The sequence below is a fragment of the Petaurus breviceps genome, unplaced genomic scaffold (genome assembly GCF_028583685.1).
Source record: "Petaurus breviceps papuanus isolate PSGF00001 unplaced genomic scaffold, PetGlider_PUasm1.0 186, whole genome shotgun sequence".
Lineage (NCBI taxonomy): Eukaryota > Metazoa > Chordata > Mammalia > Diprotodontia > Petauridae > Petaurus > Petaurus breviceps.
The window spans coordinates 17925459-17945374 of record NW_027185798.1 but is presented as its reverse complement, the minus strand read 5'-3'; the positions used below and the strand labels follow the sequence as shown (position 1 = coordinate 17945374).

Here is a 19916-nt window from a genome sequence, read left to right as displayed (position 1 = left end):
TTCTTCCAGGGCCCAGCCTTGACTCCAGTACTTGCATCAGATTCCCTGAAGCCTGGAACTAAGTTCTACCTTCTTTCTACTACACTGTGTGCTCTTTCACCAACTCTGAACAGCTCAAAACCTTCAGGAAGCCTTTCTTCCCAACAAAGCTGCCGCCATCCTGCCCTGCCCTCAGCCCTTGTCTCCAATCTCCATCTAGCCTCTAACAAGTGCTTCTGACTAACACAGCTCTCCACGAGTTATCAGGAGACTTTATAACAACAACAAAACGAGCTGCCATTCTTACTGCAAGTTTACAAAGTGCTTTACAATCCTTACCTCATATGATCCTCCCCCCAACCACCCTGGGAAATAGGGGTTATTACTGTCCCCATTTTATGGATGAGGTAACTGAGGTACAGATAAAGTGACTTGCCCAGGGTCATACAGCTGGGAAGTATATGAGGCTGTAGTGGAATGCAGGTCTTCCTGACTCCAGGCCTCTTCCTCTATCTACTGTTTTAACTAGCTGCCTTTATTAAATGCTACTCTGTGCCAGGCACAGTGCTAAATGCTAGGGGGACAAAGAAAAAGTGAACAGGGCCCCTGCCCTCAGGAAGCTTCCATTCTAATGGAAGGAGGAGGAGGTACCTAAATGGTATACATAAGATACACAGAGAGCAGATACAAAGTAATCTGAAAGGAGATTATCAGGAGTGGCTTTGCAAAGACTTATCTGTATAACTAGGAAATCCGGTCTCCTAAAGCTCTGTTTAAAAGAGTAGAGACAATATGCAAGGCACAGGGAAATGGGGGAGGTGTCTGGAGAAGGTGACTGGGGTCCGAGGTTGCTCATTTCTATGCATGTCAGTCACTGTGGACTGGGAAACCACTAAGACAGAGCTGCTATATTTACTGGCAGTGCAGAAAACTGACCAAAGGGTGAAGGGGCATGGGTCAGAGGGACATGGAGGAAAGGAAATGTCAATGTTCTCTTTGAGAGAATACCAGTGAGCAGTTTTCTCCCCAAGGAGGACCCCTGGCAACAGCAGCCCGGGACTCGGCACGAAAGCCCAAGGGTTCTCACTAGAGCCCAAGCACGTGCACGTGCACAGAATGAACAGGAAGACGGAGGAGAGAGAAGAGGAACAGAGGGCGAAGCAGGAGCAGGAGGTGGGAAGAGGTCAGGGAGGAAAGACAGTCGGCCTATGGGAGAGCACCGCTGAGAAAGGAAGAGGAGGGAAAGTGGGAAAAAGATAGAGAAGGGGAGAGGGTGGGAGGAGGAGAGAGCACAGTGAGACTTCCCTCCCTGCAGCAGCCCAGCAGGAGAGAGACTGAAAGGAAGGAGAAACATAAGGTGGGGGCCGCTAAGAATTCACACCCTGTGCCCTCAGTTACAAACACAGTCTAGTTGCTAACAATATTAAATTCCAAAAAGACTTGTAATGTAGGAAAATAAAATAAACATCCTGCACACTTACCCAATCCGGGTAAACAGCTTCCCATGGGCATGGAGAAAACTGAGGATGAACCTTTTGTTCAGCTGCATGGGAAAAAGAGAGAGGAGAAAACAATTAAATTCTCCCCAGTTTCCTGTTACTGAACAGAGTCCCAAGTGACACAATAACCTGGCCAGGGTGTGAGGGGTGGGCACTAGGGATGGGAACCAAATGGCCATGCCCAGACTCTCACACAGATCCAAGGCACATGCCCAACAGCTGAAACGCTGGGGAGCCAGAGGGGACATCAGGCTTAGCGAGACAACAGCACCCTCTGCTGGCAGCTGTCCCCATGTACGGGGACTAAAACATGGATTTAAGGCATAAATGAAATCTGGCAGAAAAGTGCCAAAGAGAAAGGGCCTGAGCTGTAAAAAGAGGAACAAGAAGCATTCAGGGACTTTTTAACTCTGCCAACAATAAAGGAAAATTTGCCATTTGGGGAGTGCTAGCCTCAAAGGGCACACTACTTCTGAGACACTTTCTATTCCTTCTAAAAAAGCAAGCAATAATAATTTCCATTTGTATGGTGTCTTAAAGGTTTACAAAGCACTTTCCATACACCCTCTTCTGAGTCTCCCAAATTTGAAGCAGTTTCCAAAGCTGTCACGGTCCTTGTTTTACAGATGAGGAAACAGAGAGGGAAGAGATGCATACAAGAACATCTTTGGGAGAGGAAAGAACTCTAGGAGACAGGAGAATCTGAGGAGTATCAACTAACTCAACAAGCTGCTGGCCAGGGGACATGATCCACTGAAAGCCTATACTAACTAACCAGGGTTGCTTATAAATACATCTTCCATTAACTGGAGGAAGATGCCTGATGGGGCAGACAAGTGACATTTGAGGACATGGAGCTCATGGACATTTGTGGATTATACATAGTGTACTCCCCTATTATAACGTGGCTTTATCTGTGCTCCCAAGAGATCCTTGTGTCAGGAATGGGCACAGGATCTGCTACCTAGACCCAGCCTCATCACCAAGAGAGGAGGGAATACAGGTCAGTTCAAGCATCCTGGCCCTCAAACATCTCTGCAAGCCACAATCTGTCACTCTAAGCAGCAATGAGCAGAGGGCAAGGTAGCTGATGCTGATGCTGATGCTGACAGCTGGGGTCTAGACCGAGCTGCCGCTGAGGAAGACAGAAGCTGCGGAAGAGGAATCCTTCAGAGGCACGAGTATATGGCCTTATTTCGGAGAGTCTTCAGGACAGACTAAACCTGCTACAGTTATTCCACCATCAACACACCTTGGGTTTCACTGTTCTTTTTCAGTTCTGACTATAGAACAACTGAGATCACATTAAAGTAGAGAAATTTCACTCTCATGAAGCTTTTCACAGCTAATATAAATTCTAGTAAGTTACTAGAGCGTGATCCTCTACACAAAGAACCACAGCACTAGAGGAAGGACAGGAGAAGTTATAAAAGCCTTGGTCTAAATCCTGTCTCAGACACCAGTCCTAAGATCATGGGCAAACAACCTAAGCTTCGGTTTGTTCGTCTATAAAATGGATGTAATGCCTGTACTGCAGCAACCACCTCGAATGAGACTGTCCGCAATGCGCTCTGCAAACGTTAAGGCGTTGATTGTTTCTCATCATCTCCATCAATTCACTGAAAGGCAACCAACCTATCTTCCTTTCCAGCAAAGACTTGAGTTTCACTGTCTTCTTTATCATGTGTGATCTACAGAGAGGAACACAGGGACAGGAAACCTGGGCTCAAATTCCGATTCTTCCAGGAACTGGTTGTGTCAGCTAGAGCAGCACGTCACCAAACATGTTCTCAATTTTACCACCCATAAACTGGGAATAGGGTTATAAGGACAAAAAAAGCTTCTGTTAAGCAGAGGGGGTGGGTTAGACCGCCCCAGGCAAGGGCCTGCAGAGAGCCAATGGAGGGAATGTGATGCTTGGGGGAGAGAGACAGGAATTCCCAAGGAGTCTTTGGCACTTTTTTGAGGTCCATACTTCTGATCTCATTGGCTTAGCTCCCAGTGAGGAAACACCCTCTACCATTATCAACTGGCAGCTACTGTGCCACTCAAGAGTCTTAAGCGCCTTCCACAGGGAAATGGAGGTTTAAGTGGCTTGGTCGCAAAACCAGTGTCAGAAGGGGACTTGACTCTGAGGCCAGCTCTTTAGCCTCCACATACTATCTTCCCTTCATTATATTACGGGGACAATTCCCTACATCTAATTGAAGCAATCCTGAAGAAAGGAGGTGTGGGAAATGGGTTGACTTTGGCTCTGTTCCTCATTACCAGGGTGACTGACCTAAAGTACATCATTTCCCTTCCTGGGCCTTAGTTTCCCATCTAGAAAAAGAGAGAGTTGGCCAAGATGCACACTGAGGTCCCCTCTAAACCTAGAGCTAGGATCTGTGAATTTTCACAGTAACTTTCAAGTTGCTCTGGGAGCTCACTTATTTGGACTCCCAACTTGGCCAGCATGCGGCCACCTGGTACACTCAGCCTTCAGGGCACTGGCCTGGGCATTCCGGAGAACCCTGCAGCTGTGTCACAAATGGCCTAAAGAGGTTTTGAGTCGAGGGTCAGCACAGTTCATTTATTTCAAAGCCAGATTATTTATTGAATTTCCTTATCTGTGTGAAGTTATGGTAGGCAAGATATGGAAACTAAACCTGGAAGACAGGTTCCTCAACCTAGAGTTCCAGGCAAGTCACCTTCTCGGAGGGCCTGGGGGCAGTGAAAGTGCTGGGCCACCCAGTGCATCTCACTTCCAGTTGGGAAAAGAAGAGGTTATGGAGGAGGTGGGACCTCAAGGGGACTAGGAAAGAAAAAAAAGAATGCTAGCATAAACACAACCAGCATTTAATAGCTATTCTGCAAATACTAATTTTTATATGGTTCCTCCCATCATTCAAGAAACAACTCCCAGACTAGTCAGTCACTTTGATGAAGGCCCAATGAATCGGCAGACATGCAGTTTAAACTTCTCTGCTTTGCTCAGTGGGGCCCAATGAGACTAAGAACCCGTCAACTTCTGTTTTTCTGAAAGAATTGCTCAGGGTGAGGTGGCAGTTCAGTGACTCGTAATGAAGCCTGGGCTCCCATGGAGACAGCCTGAGTCCTCAGTGTCCCAACGTATAATGTGCCTTCTCCCCCCGAGTCGTGGCAGCTGCAAGTCTTGTAGGAAATCTCGATTTACTTCCTCCGACTTTACTAGCTCTGCCACTTAAGATTTCTGACTGGAGAGAAACTAGACTAAATGTCCCATCAGCAGTCACCACTACAGAGTTCAGGTGCCAGGGGGTCTCAGGGAAGATCCTTGTGTCTCACAGACTAAACGTAAACCCATCTCTATGTGAAGGGAGAGAACAAATTTAAGAAGCATTCTATCCTTTGGGGAAAAGAGGGTAACAAAGTGGAAAGAACTGGACTGAATGTCGGGAGATGTGCTGCTGAATGACCTGACAGTCACCTGATCTGGAAGCAGAAGATATCACAGAGACCCCCTCCATGCCATGTGCTGGGCCACGAGGCCCATGGCTCAGGCTTCAGTGTTCAAAGCTACTAGGCCTCTTCAAGCTTTCTCCCAGCTCGGTCACACAGGTGTTAACTGTCCACAATGAACAGAGCACTGTACTCTACAGGCCTCCTGTCAGGTCCCAGGGTGAGTACTCCACTCCTCCCAACCAGGACTAGTCTTGCCTCTCCAGCCCAGGTCCCAGAGGGACTGCAGCAGCTTGCTCCCAAGGCCACGTGGCAGGCAGCCTCAGGACCAGTCGTCCGCAGGGCCACCACCCGCATGGCCTGCCCCCTTGCCCCACATGAGAAGGCATCAGGGATGCAGGGAAGCCTCTAGCTCAAAAGTCGAACAAGCTCAGCCCTTGAAGGTAAACAGAAAGCCAGAGTTCAACCAGAGGGCAGCCCTGCCTGCTCTGACTGGGCTGCTCTCTGAATGACTCTCACTTCTGACTCACCTCACCACCCAACCCCTGGGAACTTGGCTGCCCATCTGCCCAATACTGATGTTACCCAGAGCTGCCGGGACAGCCTGGGCCTTCAGGAGCCCAGGAGGAGAAGGGTGAAGAGGACAGCCTGCACCCAGCCCCGTGCCCCACTCAGATGGGCGCTCACAAGGCTGCCTCTCAGGCACGCACACGGCCTCAGAGCCACCTGAACTGCCTTCCTTTCTAGCCCACTAACTACGTCTGTCTGTTTCCTACTTGGGGGCCTGGTCAGGAAGAGCCCTTCACAAACAGTTCTCCTAACTCATGCCCCTCATTCTTGGTCCAAGGGAAGGACGGGAGGAAGGGAGGAAACAAGCATTTATGAAGCATCTCCTGCCACATGCCAGGAGCTGGGCTAAGCACTTAACAATATCATCTCAACAATCCTGGAAGATTATTATAATGCCCATTTCACAACTGAGGAAACTGAGACAGAGGCTAGGTGACTGTCCAGGGTCACAGGCCAATAAGTGTCTGAGGCCCAGTGCTTGTGACCCCCTAGCAGCTGCCATGATGGAGAGGGTGGCCTGCCACACCAGGATTTGCCAACAAAGTCGTCAGTTTGGGCCAAAAAACCTGCTGTGGAATTCAGGGCCCGAGCACAAGTCCCTGCAGGAGGAACAAGGATGAGTGGCCCAAGGGGAACCCGGGGCATCCCGCTGGGCCCAGCAGGGCCACACACACGGTCTGACCTTCCAAGCCACCTGGAGGCACCTGATGGCTGCCAAAGGCAGATCCGCCGGGGGCGCTGGCTGAAACAGATCCCTCACAGAATGAGGCATTATGAGGGCCGAATAAGACAATCACAAAGTACTGGCAAACCCTGAAATGCTAGAGAAAAGTTAGCTATTATCATCCTGCTTGTTTCTAAGAGCTTTTGGGACACTTGACAACTCAAGATTCCTGTCCTAAGTCTAAGACAACGGCTAAAGCCCGTTTTGGGGATGCTGCTGAGGGGAAGTCTGAGGACACTGCTTTTCCAGTGGAACAAGGTGAAGGCCTGGAGGACTCCAAGTGACCTGATTATAAATGACAGCTCAGTGGTCAGTCAGTGAGAAGTGATCAGCTGAACCCAAGTCAGAAGGACCAAGCTGACTCAAACAGGTGGTCATGGCCTAGGGACACCCTCAGCTGGCCCTGCTCAAGCCAACACAGAGCTGGTTCCACACTTGGTCCAGGGTCAGCCAGGAAGGGAGAAGAGACCAAAACTAAGTAAAGCAAGGTTCCTGTCAGGGGTTATACTGCCCATCAGCAGCTCTCAAGAGACATCCAGCAAACAGTGGAGTAAAAGGAAAGGCTGTCACCACATGGCATCGACACAGCCTCTCAGAATAGGGAGTGGCAGCTAAGAACTTTATGGATGTGGCCAGCCTGCTGAAGACCCCTCCCACTCCCACAAGGCCTTGAGCCATGGAACACCTCATGGAAGCATGACCAGTGTGCAGGGAGAGGTCCGGCACCCCTGACAGACGAGCCTCTGCTTAAACAAGGCGCCAAATAAGGGAAAGATTCTGGCTCATCAGCTTGTAGGAACACTGTTTCACGTTAAAAATGGTGACTTCAGGGTTGGAAGAGAACCTCTGTGTCTGTTCTTCATCAGGGGAGGCAGAGGCTGCCTGCAGGGCAGCGACAGCAGAGGCCGATTGGGCCTCAACCTCCAAACCAGCATTTACACAGCTGGTGTGTGTGTACCCAGGACAACCAGAGGGTCCAGCAGAAACCACAGCGTGTCTCCAATCTGAGGACGGGCATCAGCATTTCTGTTTATATGTTTTGTAAAAAGCTGCTGGCTCAGACCTAACAGCCCTGAATGGAGTTCTGCAGAAGCCACAGCTACTCAGGGGTGGGACTTGGGCACTGCGGTGGCTGGAGACTGTTTGCCAGGCCTTTCTCTCCTGTGGTAGCTCAAGTACAAGATTACAAGACATAGAAAGCACACTCAGATGATCTTGCTTCTTCCCCTAGGCTGCCTCATCCTGGCTCAGTCCTCATTCCCTTATTACCTGCGCCCTCCTTAGATGCTTGTCATCCTCTCTCAGCAAGAGAAATGAGTATCCTTTCCCCCCATTTTCTTTTTGCTTTTTTGTTGACCTTTTTGTTTTAACATCACCTTTGTTTCCAAATATACCCCTCTCAGTTATGATAAGGAACAAAAAGGAAAGGAAAAAAATGTAGTTCAGTAAAACTAACCAAGATATCAACTGAATCTGAAAGGGTATTCAATGCTGCACACCCATAGTCCCGCTCCTCTGCCAGAGTGAAGGAGGTGTGTTTTTTTTCATCTCTTTTTCAGGGTGAAGCTTGATCATTATAATTATACATAAATAAATAAACATTTTAAAAGGACAAGGATAGAGAAAGCCCAAGAAACCCTATGTTCTCATTTCCCTTCAATGGATCAGGACGGGATGGGATTAAGCCACATGGAAAAATTATAAGTGAAAGATAAAAAAAGAAGAGGAATAAACAGAAACCTACTCAAGGGAAACTGTCTATTCACTGGCTTTTTCCTAAAAAATAAAACAAACAAACAAAAAAACCATTTACTAGGTAACCAGGGAGACCTCTGCTCCTTGTTTTAACACTTTCACACTTAATGGTATGAAATTGATGACATCTAAAGCCCTTGGCAGTCCCTTCATGTGAAGGCTCACTAGGTACTGAAACATTATCTGGTGCCCATCCTGATTCTGTAGGTGAACACTTGGAAAGGGTGAGCAACACTTGTCTAAGGGAATAATCTGGAAATCAAGGCATATGATGCGGGAGATCTGAGCCTCTTGATTCCTGCTTAAAACTGATGGCATTTCAGGGGACCATAGTAGTTATCACATATAACCATTAATGTTTAATCTAACCTTTTGAAATTTTTTCACTTAAAAATATTTAACAGCCATAAAAATTTCAAAGGCTGTCCCATACATGCTGAAAAACCTGCCAAGAAAACTCCTCAGTGGAGACATCATCTTACCATGGCGTGTTTCATAAACAGACTTAGACTTCTAGTTGCTCAGAGAATTGTGGCACCAGTTAGCTTCTAAGAGCAGAAATTCCATGAGCTAGGCCAAGGTAACAGCATCCTTGCCAAGGAAACAAATGCCCCAGAAAAATGCAAAGGAGCAGAGGGTGGCATCCCTCTTGTTCAGCTCTCTTGTCCTCTCAAAACACACATTTTCAAAATTCTTCATGACTGTAATGAAAATCCCACTGTGTGAGAAAGGCATGGGCCCAGTTTGCTGCCAGAAAGCACTACATGGGGCATAACGGAGAAAACCAGGCTTGGCCCAAAGGCCTTCTTCACGCACTGAGGAAAGAAGCGGCCTCAGAGTGACTCAAAATGTGTAAAAGGAAAAAGCTCACTATGGGAAAGTCTAAGGGATTCACTCTGGGTCCCTGATCTCCTTGTGCATGCAGCCAGGTTAGGAGGGGGCTAAGCATACCTTTGGCAGGACAGCTTCAAAGTCAATGACCTCAACATTAGCTGAGAGAATTCCAACTCCCTCTGGAGAGAATTCTCAATACCTCCCGTCTTTGAATGGGTGAAAAGACTTTTCAAGAGAGAAAACTGGGGTCTCCTTCTTTAGAACACAAAAAAAACCATTATGGGCATATAATTAAAGCCATCACCCTTCAACCCAGGGATAGCAATATTAGGTCTATACCACAAAGAAATCAAAACAAGGACAAGGATCCATATGTACAAAAATATTTACAACAGCTCTTTTTGGTAGTAGCAAAAAAACTGAAAACTGAGGGGCAGCCAATCAATTGGGGAATGGCTGAACAAGTTGTGTTATGTGACTGGGATGGAATGCTACCACCCTGCAAGAAATGATGAGGGGGTCAATCACAGCAAAAAACCTGGGAAAACTTGTATGAATTAATGCAGTGTGAAGCAAGAGGAGCCCAGAGAACAATTTACACCAAAACATTACTGGAAAGACAAACAACTTTGAAAGACTTTAGAACTCTGATCAATGCAATGACCAACTAACAGTCCAGAGGCCTTGCGATGAAACATGCTGCCCATTTCCTAGCAGAGAAGCAATGGATTCAGAGTACAGACTGAGACATATTTTGAAAAGACAAGGCTAGTGGGCTTGAACATGACTATATATATAGTGTTTTTAACAGGGGTTTAATAGGCTCTTTTTCTTTCTCAATGCAGAGGTGTAGGGAGAAAAGATGAACTTTCATTGATTGAAAAAATCAAGATGCCAGTAAAAATAATGATAAAAATAGGAGATGATCCAAACAATACTACAACCAAGTCTCCTGGTTTTCCTGTGGATTTCAGTTTTAACACATTAATGGTGTTACTGTGAAGTGATATTCACCGTATCAAGCTTAGAGGGTACACCTATATATGGGGAAAGAGGAATCAAGCCCAGGAAACAACTGTCTCATATTCCTTGCATCTTCTCTCTTCTTCCACGTTCCAGCTTAAGATCACCATATCCCAAGTAGTGAAGAGTAGAAACCCTTATGTTACAGAACAGACAGTCCCCCAGTGAAGGCCCTGAAGCCTTTAAAATCCCAGGAGTCATCACATGCAGCATTCCCCATGCAGAATGCTCCCTCCTTCCTCTTCCCTTGGTGCTTCCCACAACAAGGAGGCAGTGAAGAGCCTCTCCCTTCTCCCAGCTCTTTTAAGGTTACAGTCTTCACTCGTGGCTCTTGCCATTGGTGCTGTGGTCATCGTGGAGCTGTCTTCTGTGGTTCTGTTCATGTTCTCCATCAGTTTATGTCTTCCCACGTGTATTGTTACATCACTTCTTATAATATTCCACTATGTTCATGTACCAAAATTTGTTTAGCCATTTCCCAATCAGTGGGTGTCTTTCTTGTTTCCTGGTTTTTGTTGATATGTTGAGTTAGTTTTGCCGAATTTTTTTCCTTCCTTGTTAAAAAGGACAGCTTTCTGGGAGAGCAGGAAGGAATGTAGTGGGAATCAGTAAAGGGTCCTACCAAACTATTTCTATGCAAATCGGGTCTTGATACTTAAACCAGGGAGAGTCAAAACAGAGAAAAAGTCCTATAGACCAATCTCTCTAATGAATATTGACGCAGAATGTTAACTCGAACATTAACAAGGAGAACACATCAGCCTGTCACAAAGATGATATACTGCTCCTCTCCCTTTACTAGCTGCAGAGTCAGCCTACGTTTCAACAAGATCTCACTCTTTTTCTCTACTCACTATCTCACTATCTAGTCTGTAACAGAATAGGGCATAGATACTATAGCTAAGGAAAAATTTTCAAAGCCCCCATTCATGCACAATCCACTCTACTCAAACTCAGAAACCAACTGCTTCCTACTTTAACCTGGAAAATTTCCATGTAAGGGTCATTCTGATTCTTTTTCCTGGCAACAAAGTGAGGGAAAATCGTACCTGGTTACGGTGCGTCTGTGATCCCCTGGAGCCTGTTTCTTTTGTGTTTATTCTTCCCTGGTCTTAGGTAAATGAGTATTTCTAAGACAGAAGTGCCTAGATGACTGGGAGATCTGCCAGAAGCATCAAAGGGCCAACTGGGCAACTGCCATCCATAACAGTTGCCAAAGACAGAGAACTTTAACAGAGAGAGATATAGAAAGATAGTTGGTCAGTCACCTAAGGCAGCTTCAAGGAGTGTGGCCTATGAAGACGGAAGGGCCAGGTCTAGACTCTAGAAAAGCCAGAAGAAAATTACACCTAAGGGGAACTCCATGAGATTTCCATGAAGGGAGATAAAGCTTCCTGGAGCTTTGATCCCCCGTCCCCTATGTGCATGCTTAACTAACTATCTTCACACTCTAAGTCTTGGCCCGCTGTCTTTGGGGCACCTGCTGGGGTACCACTGTTGTCACACAAAGAAACCCCACCCCAGTAACAGCTCTCTGATAGAAGCTAAGACAACACAAAAATTCCATGTTGCAGAAGGAGTACTGGGGTGGAACCTGAGGACTCCGGTTTCGGTCCTGATTACCTGTGTGCCTCTAGCCAAGTCATTTCCCACTCTGGGGCCTTTGCTCCTTGCTAAAATAGGGGTCTGGCCTTGATGGCCTCTGGGGTCTCTTCACTACTCCTCACCCCAAGGTGTGACACCTAATGGAGGTGAAACTGAATAAGAGAAGGAGGTATGGGTAAAAGTCATATGAGATGAGTTTTTCAGTGACATGCAACTTCAGTTACAGAAAGAGAATTCTTTTAAAGGATCCAAGACATGCAGAATTCTGTCTTAAAGCCCAAGAAGCACAACACAAACTGGGCCTTCTCATTCTTTCCGGTGGCTTCTAGGCAGCAACTAAAGAGATTTTTAGCCAAGCATTCCTGGAGAGGACAAATGCTAACTAACCTTTTACTGATGCCTCTTCAGGGCAACTCATTCCCCATTCCCTACTCCTGCCACCTGAAAGCTCTTTAAAACTGCTACTATTGTATTTTCTAGAATGTCTGAACTAGACCAAAGTCTGGAAATTCTGACTGGTATCTGGGCCCTCACTTTCCGGGTGGTAACCAAAGGTCACATGGGGTGGAAAGCAGTCTGTGGGTAACACAGCATATACACACACGCACGCGAACAGGATATGTTGGTAATCGGGTTTCCTGAGACTTGGTGAGTTGTGACTGTTCTCAGAAGCACCCTGGGGAAGACCAAAGTTAAGATGACAAGCTTCGTCTGGGAAATACTGGATCTGAAGAACACTTCCTTTTTGAGGGCAAGCTGCTGGCTTGGGCAGGATGGAAAAGGACTCTTTCCCCTCCCTTACAGGTTTGCTTTTCTAACAAACACAAACAAAAAAGCAACAGAAGATTTTCAGAGAGCGGGAGCCAGCATTTGCAGTGTGGCTCATGTCACGTCTCAGGCCAAAGAGGCTAAAAATGTGGTTTGGGTGTTTAACCCGCTTCAACTGCACCCTGGCACTCTTCTCCACCCCCAACCCCTCAAAGTTTTCTCTGTTTGAAGAAACCAACCTCACAACTCGAAACGAAAGGGCTGGAGTAAAAATAAAGTCCCAAAGTGGTTTGGTGACCGAGGTCACAGAGAGGGTAGTAAGTTTGCAGGCCAGGCTGATGTACTTCCTCTGAGACACACTGCCAACTACCAAAAGGCAGACAAAGAAAAATGCTGGCCACGGGCAACAGCCCTTCAGCACAGCAAACCCATCTATGCCTCCCAAAAACCTGCCCCCACAAAAGCAGTCTATCATTGCTCTCCCACATACTAACAATAACTCCCCCAAAAAGGATAAAGAAAACCCACACCTGGTCTTGGCCTTCTCTAATGAGTCATTTCACCCATACAATGTCCTCAAGGCTTATGGAGATAGGAGCCTATCAAAAACCTCTTCCTACAGATTTTATAGCCCACCACCCCATGAGCACTTCCAAAGGACCCAAGGGCCTGACACAGCCTCCGGCATGGCATCCCACTCTTCACCCTAAGAACAGTGCATGAGCTCTCCTGCTCAGCAGGCTTCTAAGATCCTCTGGGGCCTCTCTGGGGTCTCAAGACCTTTACCTGGACTGGTCACCCACCACTGTGCAGCCCAGCCAAGCCAGTGGACACTCTGTCAGATGTCACCTGTGAGGGACATCCATCTTCAGACTCTGCCATAGGCTACTACCCCTTCTTGCAGCATATACCTACCATTTAAGGACCCACAATTCCTGCCAGGGCCAGTGCAGGCACCCCCTCGTTCATGAGGCTCTTCCTGGTGGTCCTGGTTGTTAGGACCTTCTTTTCATCAAAATGATTCCATATTTACTTTGTCTCTATTTGTAGCCTTATCTCTGCACATGCTATGCCTTTCAAGAAGGCTATAAGCCCTTTGAAGGCAGGGGCTGTTTGATTCTTTGTCTCTGTATCCCCAGTGTGTAGCACAGAGCTTAAACACCATTCTCACTAAGAACAACTGTGGGGGGAGGAATTAATTCATAATGCGATCAGACGAACACTAGAGGAAGAAGGGCTTTCCAGTAGGGCCATTCAATAAGTGGGACAAATGAAATCAATGCTAACTCTCTAAAGAAGAAAGGAGACTTAGAGCAGGGCTTCTTAAACTTTTTCCACTCACGACCCCTTCAGTGCTGGAGAGCACTGGTGGACATTCCCTTAGGTGACCAAGCCAGAAGTCCTCCACCTGAGAGTACGACAGGAACAGCTCTCAGCTCTTCTTGCCCCCCCCCCCCCCCCCAGCCAATGGAGGTCAGTCTGCCAGCCTGAGGACGACAGCAGGGGCTGTGTGTACTCTGCAACATGCCCTTGGCCCACATTTCCTCTGGGTACCACAAAAGGCAGTTTTCTTTCTTCAGCAGAATAATGAGAGCTCAAATGCACAAACCAAAATTTCAAAGTACTACAGGGCAGCTCAAAAGAGCATGCCACCTGAAAAGTGTTGTAAGAGAAAACAAACTTCATCCAAGTTTGATTTATGCACTCACACACAGGCAGCCTGCTGTGTGCTCCCCTACCAAAGTCTGGCTTGCTGGTCACTGCTCACTTGAATGGACAATCATTCCTGAGAAGGCTCTCTACTTATTCCCATGGATGCCATCTTGGCAAAGTCACTGCCCTCCCTAGGCCTCATGGAACTCCCCTCAAGGAGAGTGAGTCAGGCTCCACGGTTTCTGGGCTGTCTCTCAGCTCTCAGTCTAAGCCAGGAATTCTTAGCCCGAAGTCTGTGACCTTTTGATCACTGGATTTTTTTTATATATTTAAAAACATGATTCTGAGGAGACCATAAGCTTCCTCAGGTGCTCTTGTTGCCCAAGAGATCTGGACACTAAAGGCAAAGGCAGCAATTACAGTCTTGTAGAGAGACACAGGCCCCAAGCCAAGAAAGATGAGACTACAGCACCCAACTTCCTGTGATTACAATACAATCCCAAGGTAAAAATCCCCAAGAATATTCTGGAAATGCCAGTACACTCTCTGGACGGCAAGGAAGGGCCAGGAGCCACACTGTGAAAATGACAGCAGTAACAATAAGCTGCAAGTCTCCCAAGGCGGTGCTCCCTCTCTGCCACAGCTTTACAGTAAAGAATAAGTTAAGTAGGAAGAGAGAGGGCCCATGCCGTGAGAGAGCATGAGGCTTGCTCCTTAGCCAGCTGGTTTCTGTGGCATTCAGGCTTAGCTAGAGTCCATCTAGCAAGGTTCCCAGTTCACACGCTGGAGCAGTGTAACTTCTCACTTTTCCCCAAGCTTTGCTGCAACAGGATGTGTGTGGGGGCCTGGCTAGGGGCTGGCCACCTCAGTGCATGGGTCTTCTGAATTCCCAGCAACACAGCTTAATTTGGAAACAGACTAGGCTCCCTCAAATTCCCCTCTTATTCTTACAAGATGCTCAAGGGAGCAGGGAGCAAGGAACCAGTCCCACTGGTGCCAGGCACACACAGCAAGCTCTCTCCTAGCCAACTTTCTACTGACTGACATTTTTCTAGAACTTGACAAAATGCTTCCCCCTAAAATGATGGCAGGTGCATTAGCATTACCTTAAGCTACTCAGAAACATTAAACATCTCTCAATAACTGAGACTGCTTTCACCTAGTGCAATAGTCTTAAAATGTCACTCACTGACCATCGCTCATTTTTCCTACAGAGACAAGAAATCTGAAAAAGAAACCCAAGGACTCATGAACATTTTATAGGAATCCTACAGACTTGGAGAAACTTGATACAAGTTAGAGAAGATACCAGTGCCCAAAAGAGTGCTGTTGATTTGAACACAATCACCTTGTTCCTGGACCGGGTCTCTCTCTGGCATTCTGAGGACATAAAAGACATAGGTATTTACAAGTAAAACCAATTTTGTCCACAGGAGCCCATCTAAAATGCTGTCACACAAAGTCATTTCTCTCTCTCCCAGAAAACAGATCAAATTACTTTCTTGGAACCCCCACAAATTGCTTGGATTGACTCTCATTCAGAATGCTGCCTCATGTACCTTTCAAGACTTAGGTCCTTCACCCATATGTACAAAAATATTTATGGCAGATCTTTTTGTGATAGGGAAAAATTGGAAATTGAGGGAATGTCCATCAATTGGGAAATGGCTGAACACGTTGTGTGGTATATGAATGTAATGGAATACTATTGTGCTATGAGAAATGATGAACAGATGGACTTCAGAAAAACCTGGAAAGACATATATGAACTGATGCTGAGTGAGGACAGCAGAATGAGGAGAACACTATACACAGTTACAGCAACACTGAATCAACTTTGACAGACTTAGCTCTTCTCAGCAATGCAAGGACCTAAAACAGTTTCAAAGGACTCATGATGGAAAATGCCATCCACATTTAGAGAAAGGACTATGGAGTCAGAATGCAGAATGAAGCAGACTATTTGCTCTCTTTTTTCGTTTTGCTTTTTCTTTCTTGTGGTTCCTCCCATTGATTCTAATTCTTCTATACAACATGACTAATGTGGAAAAAAAAGACGTAGTCCTTGAAAACAATGGCCAGAGCCCCTGCACACCTAAGCTATCTTTCCAACCTGGAAACTTCATTCTTTGGTGTCTTGAAAAAAGGGACCGAGGCATCCTCCTGGTTAGTATAAGAACAAACAGGAAGGCCGTGATAACTGCATTGAACAAACAGTTATAACAGCACTTTTCTAATCAGATTCTGGGTTGTGCAATCCTAAGCAGGGGATTTCCCCAGATTTTCCTGGGTAACTAGCCCCTAGATATTTCTAATAATAAGACTATACTTTACTTGCTTCCCCCAGTTCTCACTACCTTCTTCTAGTAAACCAAGCATAAAGAAGCACTGCATCCAGGAGAGCTGGGCTCTTGAACGAGCAAAGTAATGCCTAACATGATTGTTCTTAAACACTGTCCCATTTAATACAACTTCAAAGACAGTAAAGGAGCGAATGGGTCACGTCTCCTACCAATTCTCAAATGATCAGTCAAAAAAAAAAGTAAAATATCACCAGGATGACTAGAAATGATGGTATAAGTTTTAGCTGACCTAACAAAGCAACAATGGAACATGACATTTAAATGATTTCTTCATTCCTGGCACAAAAGTGTACTATTATATGATAAAATATTAAAACCACAAGAGACCAGCAGGGGGAGCCCCAGCAGCTGGTGAACCAGAGAAAGCCCCTGCACAGAACTGACCAGGGAGAGTCAAGTATTCTTGTGAAGTACCACACAGCTTCCTGATCCACACACTTTTTAAAAAGGTTGTACAAAGTTCCAGATCTAAGCACATTCCCAAAATGTTAGATGACCTTGCCAAACCCTCCCCATGTGGCAAGACTGTGAAACCAAAAGCAGAATTCTGTGGCCAGTGATGCACTGAGGAAATGAGGCCACGTACTAGCCAAGGGATCTGGCAAGTTCAAAGGCCGAGAATGTTCAGTCCAGGCTGGGAAGGCCACATGAGAGCCACGCGGAGCTGCCGAGAGCATGGGGGCAGGACACCACGCTAACAACCCCCACACTTGTCTAAGTACATCTCAGGTTGGAGGTTCCATGACAAGTGCTGGAGAAAAAGACACAAACAAAACAATCCCATCCTTCAAGGAGCTAAAATTCCAACGGAGAATAGAAATTAAAGACATAAAGGGCGTGGGCCACTCACTTAGCCTCCTCCACTGTAAAACTGAAAGGGCTCTAGACCTATAATGCTAAGTATGGCAGAAGGAACATTAAAGTGGGGAAAGAGCTGGGCTGGGGAGGCAGGGTCCTTGGAGGTGGCATCTATGCTGGATATTGAAAGAGTAAGACTTAGGAGAGACAAAGGTGGGCCAGGAAAGAGATGCTTCATGGGAGTCCATGAGGCAGGAGAGGCCCCACGGCACTCAGGAGTCAGCTGGCACCGTAATCTGGCTGGAACCGTTTGTCTGAAATAAGAAATGCAGAGACAAGTGAGCTAGACTGATTCTACAGCTATGAATCTAAGAGACTCGGAAGGACAAGATGCACTTAACAGAAACAGGGAAGTTTAGTATGTAAGAAAGAGGCCGAGGGGGAAATATGACAAAGAACATATACACTAAGAAAAATGTAAAAAGCATTCGTTTTGAGATATTCAACAGGTGAAAGAAACCGTGAACAGACCTTTCCTTAGTGCCCACTATGTGCCAGGCCCTGTGCTCAGCACTCTGCAATTATTATCTCATCTGATCCTCCCAACAATCCTGAGAGATAGATGCTATTATAATCCCCATTTTACAGATAAGGAAACTGAAGCAAACTCAGGTTCAATGACTTGCCCAGGATCACAAGGCAAGTGTCTGAGGCCAGATTTGAACTCACAAAGATAAGTCTCCCTGACTCCAGACCCAGCGACACTCTAGCTGATCTGATCACAAGGAGAAGAGTATTAAGAGAAAAAAGAGAAGAGAGTCCAGAAAAGGGCCCTGGGGCACAATCACAGGGAGTAGAAAAGCAGTGGGTAATCACAAGCCACAACAATTCAGGAAGAACAGTCAGACAAGTAGGATAAGAACTAGAAATACTATGAAAACCCAGGGGAAGAGTGAGGATCCAAGAGAATAAAATGGTCAACAGCAGTCAATGTGACTAAAGTCAAGGGGGATGAGAATGGAGAAAAGGTCAGGATTAGCAATTAAGAGGTCACTAGAATAATTTCAAATTGCTTTCCAAAATGGCTGGATCAATTCACAGCTCCATCAACAATACATTAAAAGTTGTCTGTCTTTCCCTAATTCCAATTTTTTTATGTAAAGCAGCTCTTTTGTTTTTTTTTTCTTTTTAGAGGGGGGAGGGCAGAACAATTGGGGTTAAGTGACTTGCCCAAGGTCACACAGCTAGTAAGTGTTAAGTGTCTGAGGCCAGATTTGAACTCAGGTCCTCCTGACTCCAGGGCTGGTGCTCTACTCACTGCACCACCTAGCTGCCCCTAAGGTAGCTGTTTTGATTTGTATTTATCTCATCAATGAGTTGGAGCATTCTTTCATATAGCAGAGATAATGATCTAGAATGGGGGGGGGGGGGAGAAGCATTAGCAGTAATGGTAAAGACAAAGAATATATTTAAAAGTAAAGCATAAGGAGAAAGAGGAGAATAGGAGGTTATGGTCATATAAAGGAATTTCAGCCCCAATTGCCCTTCAAAAAAAAAAGGAATTTCAGAGTTTCTGATCATGAAAGAGGAATATTTCTCAGTGAAATCAAGATCAAGAGTATAACCATCTGGGGCGGCTAGGTGGCACAGTGAATAGAGCACCGGCCCTGGAGTCAGGAAGAGTATAACCATCTCTGGGTATAGCTGTGGCAGAGTCGGTCATGGAAGTTGAAATGTGAGCTACGATGGCAGAATAAGAGGTATTCCAACTCTCCTTCAGGGACCAGTGAATCAGAACAAGGAGAAAAGGTATACCCAACAATATAAACAACAGCCAAGAATACAATGTCATCCCGGGGTTATAAAAGCACATCTCCTAGTCACAGCGTTACATACAAAATATGTAGAAATAAAAAGTCATCCCAGATGCCAGGGGGACATGCTAGGAATAACTTAAAAACAAGAGTGTTAGCTAGTAACTAGCAGCCAGGCATCCAAGAACAGCTTGTACCCTCTTTTCTGACTCACTCATCTCCCCAGCAAATGAAATATATGTGTAAAATGCCATCTGAGAAACAGGTTAGTAAAGAAAGTCACATCATTTTGGAATCAGGCAACACTTTCACCCTTCCTTCCTATGTCAATGTGACCTCTGAAGCTAGTTTAGTGATCAGCTGGCTCGAAGTGCCAATCCATATGTCAACTCTGTCTTCCTCATAGGTGCTTGTCCCTTATACCACCTCTACTGAATCTGGAAGATAGAGCATCTGGACTAAGAAAACCGTATGGAGGTACCATGTTGTCACTTGCTTGGAGCTGCCCACTTCATGAAAAAAAGTTTCAATGAAAACCTGACAAGTTTTTGAGGGATCAGGGCACTTGGAGGCTGCCAATACCCACCTAGGCTGGCAGAAATGCACAAACCTCTCTCTAAACTAAAATTCAAGACCCCATAAGGCAAACAAATTAATTTTTTACCAATCATTGCGGATAACACCTGGAGCAGTTTCCCTGATGTTTCCCAACTTGTCTGTGTCTTTGCTACATATCTTCCCAAAGCCCACAAGTACCCATGCTCTCCTCCCAGTTCAAGGAAAAGCTGGTCTTGGACATAAACCAGAGAATCGAGGGAATTAGGACAACTGTATCTAGAAAGATACATCCTCTCTGGCAAGATAAAGACTGAAAGGAGATAAACAGTCTCTATGTCATAAATAGGTGATTGATATGGACATGCCCATAGTAGGGAGCACCCTGTGAAAGATGCTGTTAAAATAAGTAAGATCTTCATGTTGAAGGTATCAAACTTGCAGAACTTGATATGCCAAGACGTAGTACAAGCTGAAAAGAGCAAAGCTTCAAAAGAAGTTTAAATAAATGGACAAAAACATATGATCAACTATCATGGTGGAGGGCAAATAGCCT

General features: G+C 45.9%; 2 protein-coding genes across 5 annotated transcripts in view; one reads left to right on the top strand and one right to left on the bottom strand.

Annotated features, from left to right (window-relative positions):
• Window positions 1–19916, top strand: part of SRR (serine racemase) — a 55889-nt gene that overhangs the window by 6219 nt on the left and 29754 nt on the right. The gene's annotated exons all lie outside the window — the stretch shown is intronic.
• SMG6 (SMG6 nonsense mediated mRNA decay factor) overlaps window positions 1–19916 on the bottom strand; it is a 175102-nt gene that overhangs the window by 135783 nt on the left and 19403 nt on the right. For 3 of the 4 annotated variants that reach the window (XM_069089640.1, XM_069089641.1, XM_069089645.1), the window contains exon 9: window positions 1461–1522. The exons of the other annotated variant lie outside the window; for it this stretch is intronic. In XM_069089640.1, the coding sequence (XP_068945741.1) occupies window positions 1461–1522 (62 nt within the window). The remainder of the gene's footprint in view (window positions 1–1460; window positions 1523–19916) is intronic. 4 annotated transcript variants of the gene reach the window in all.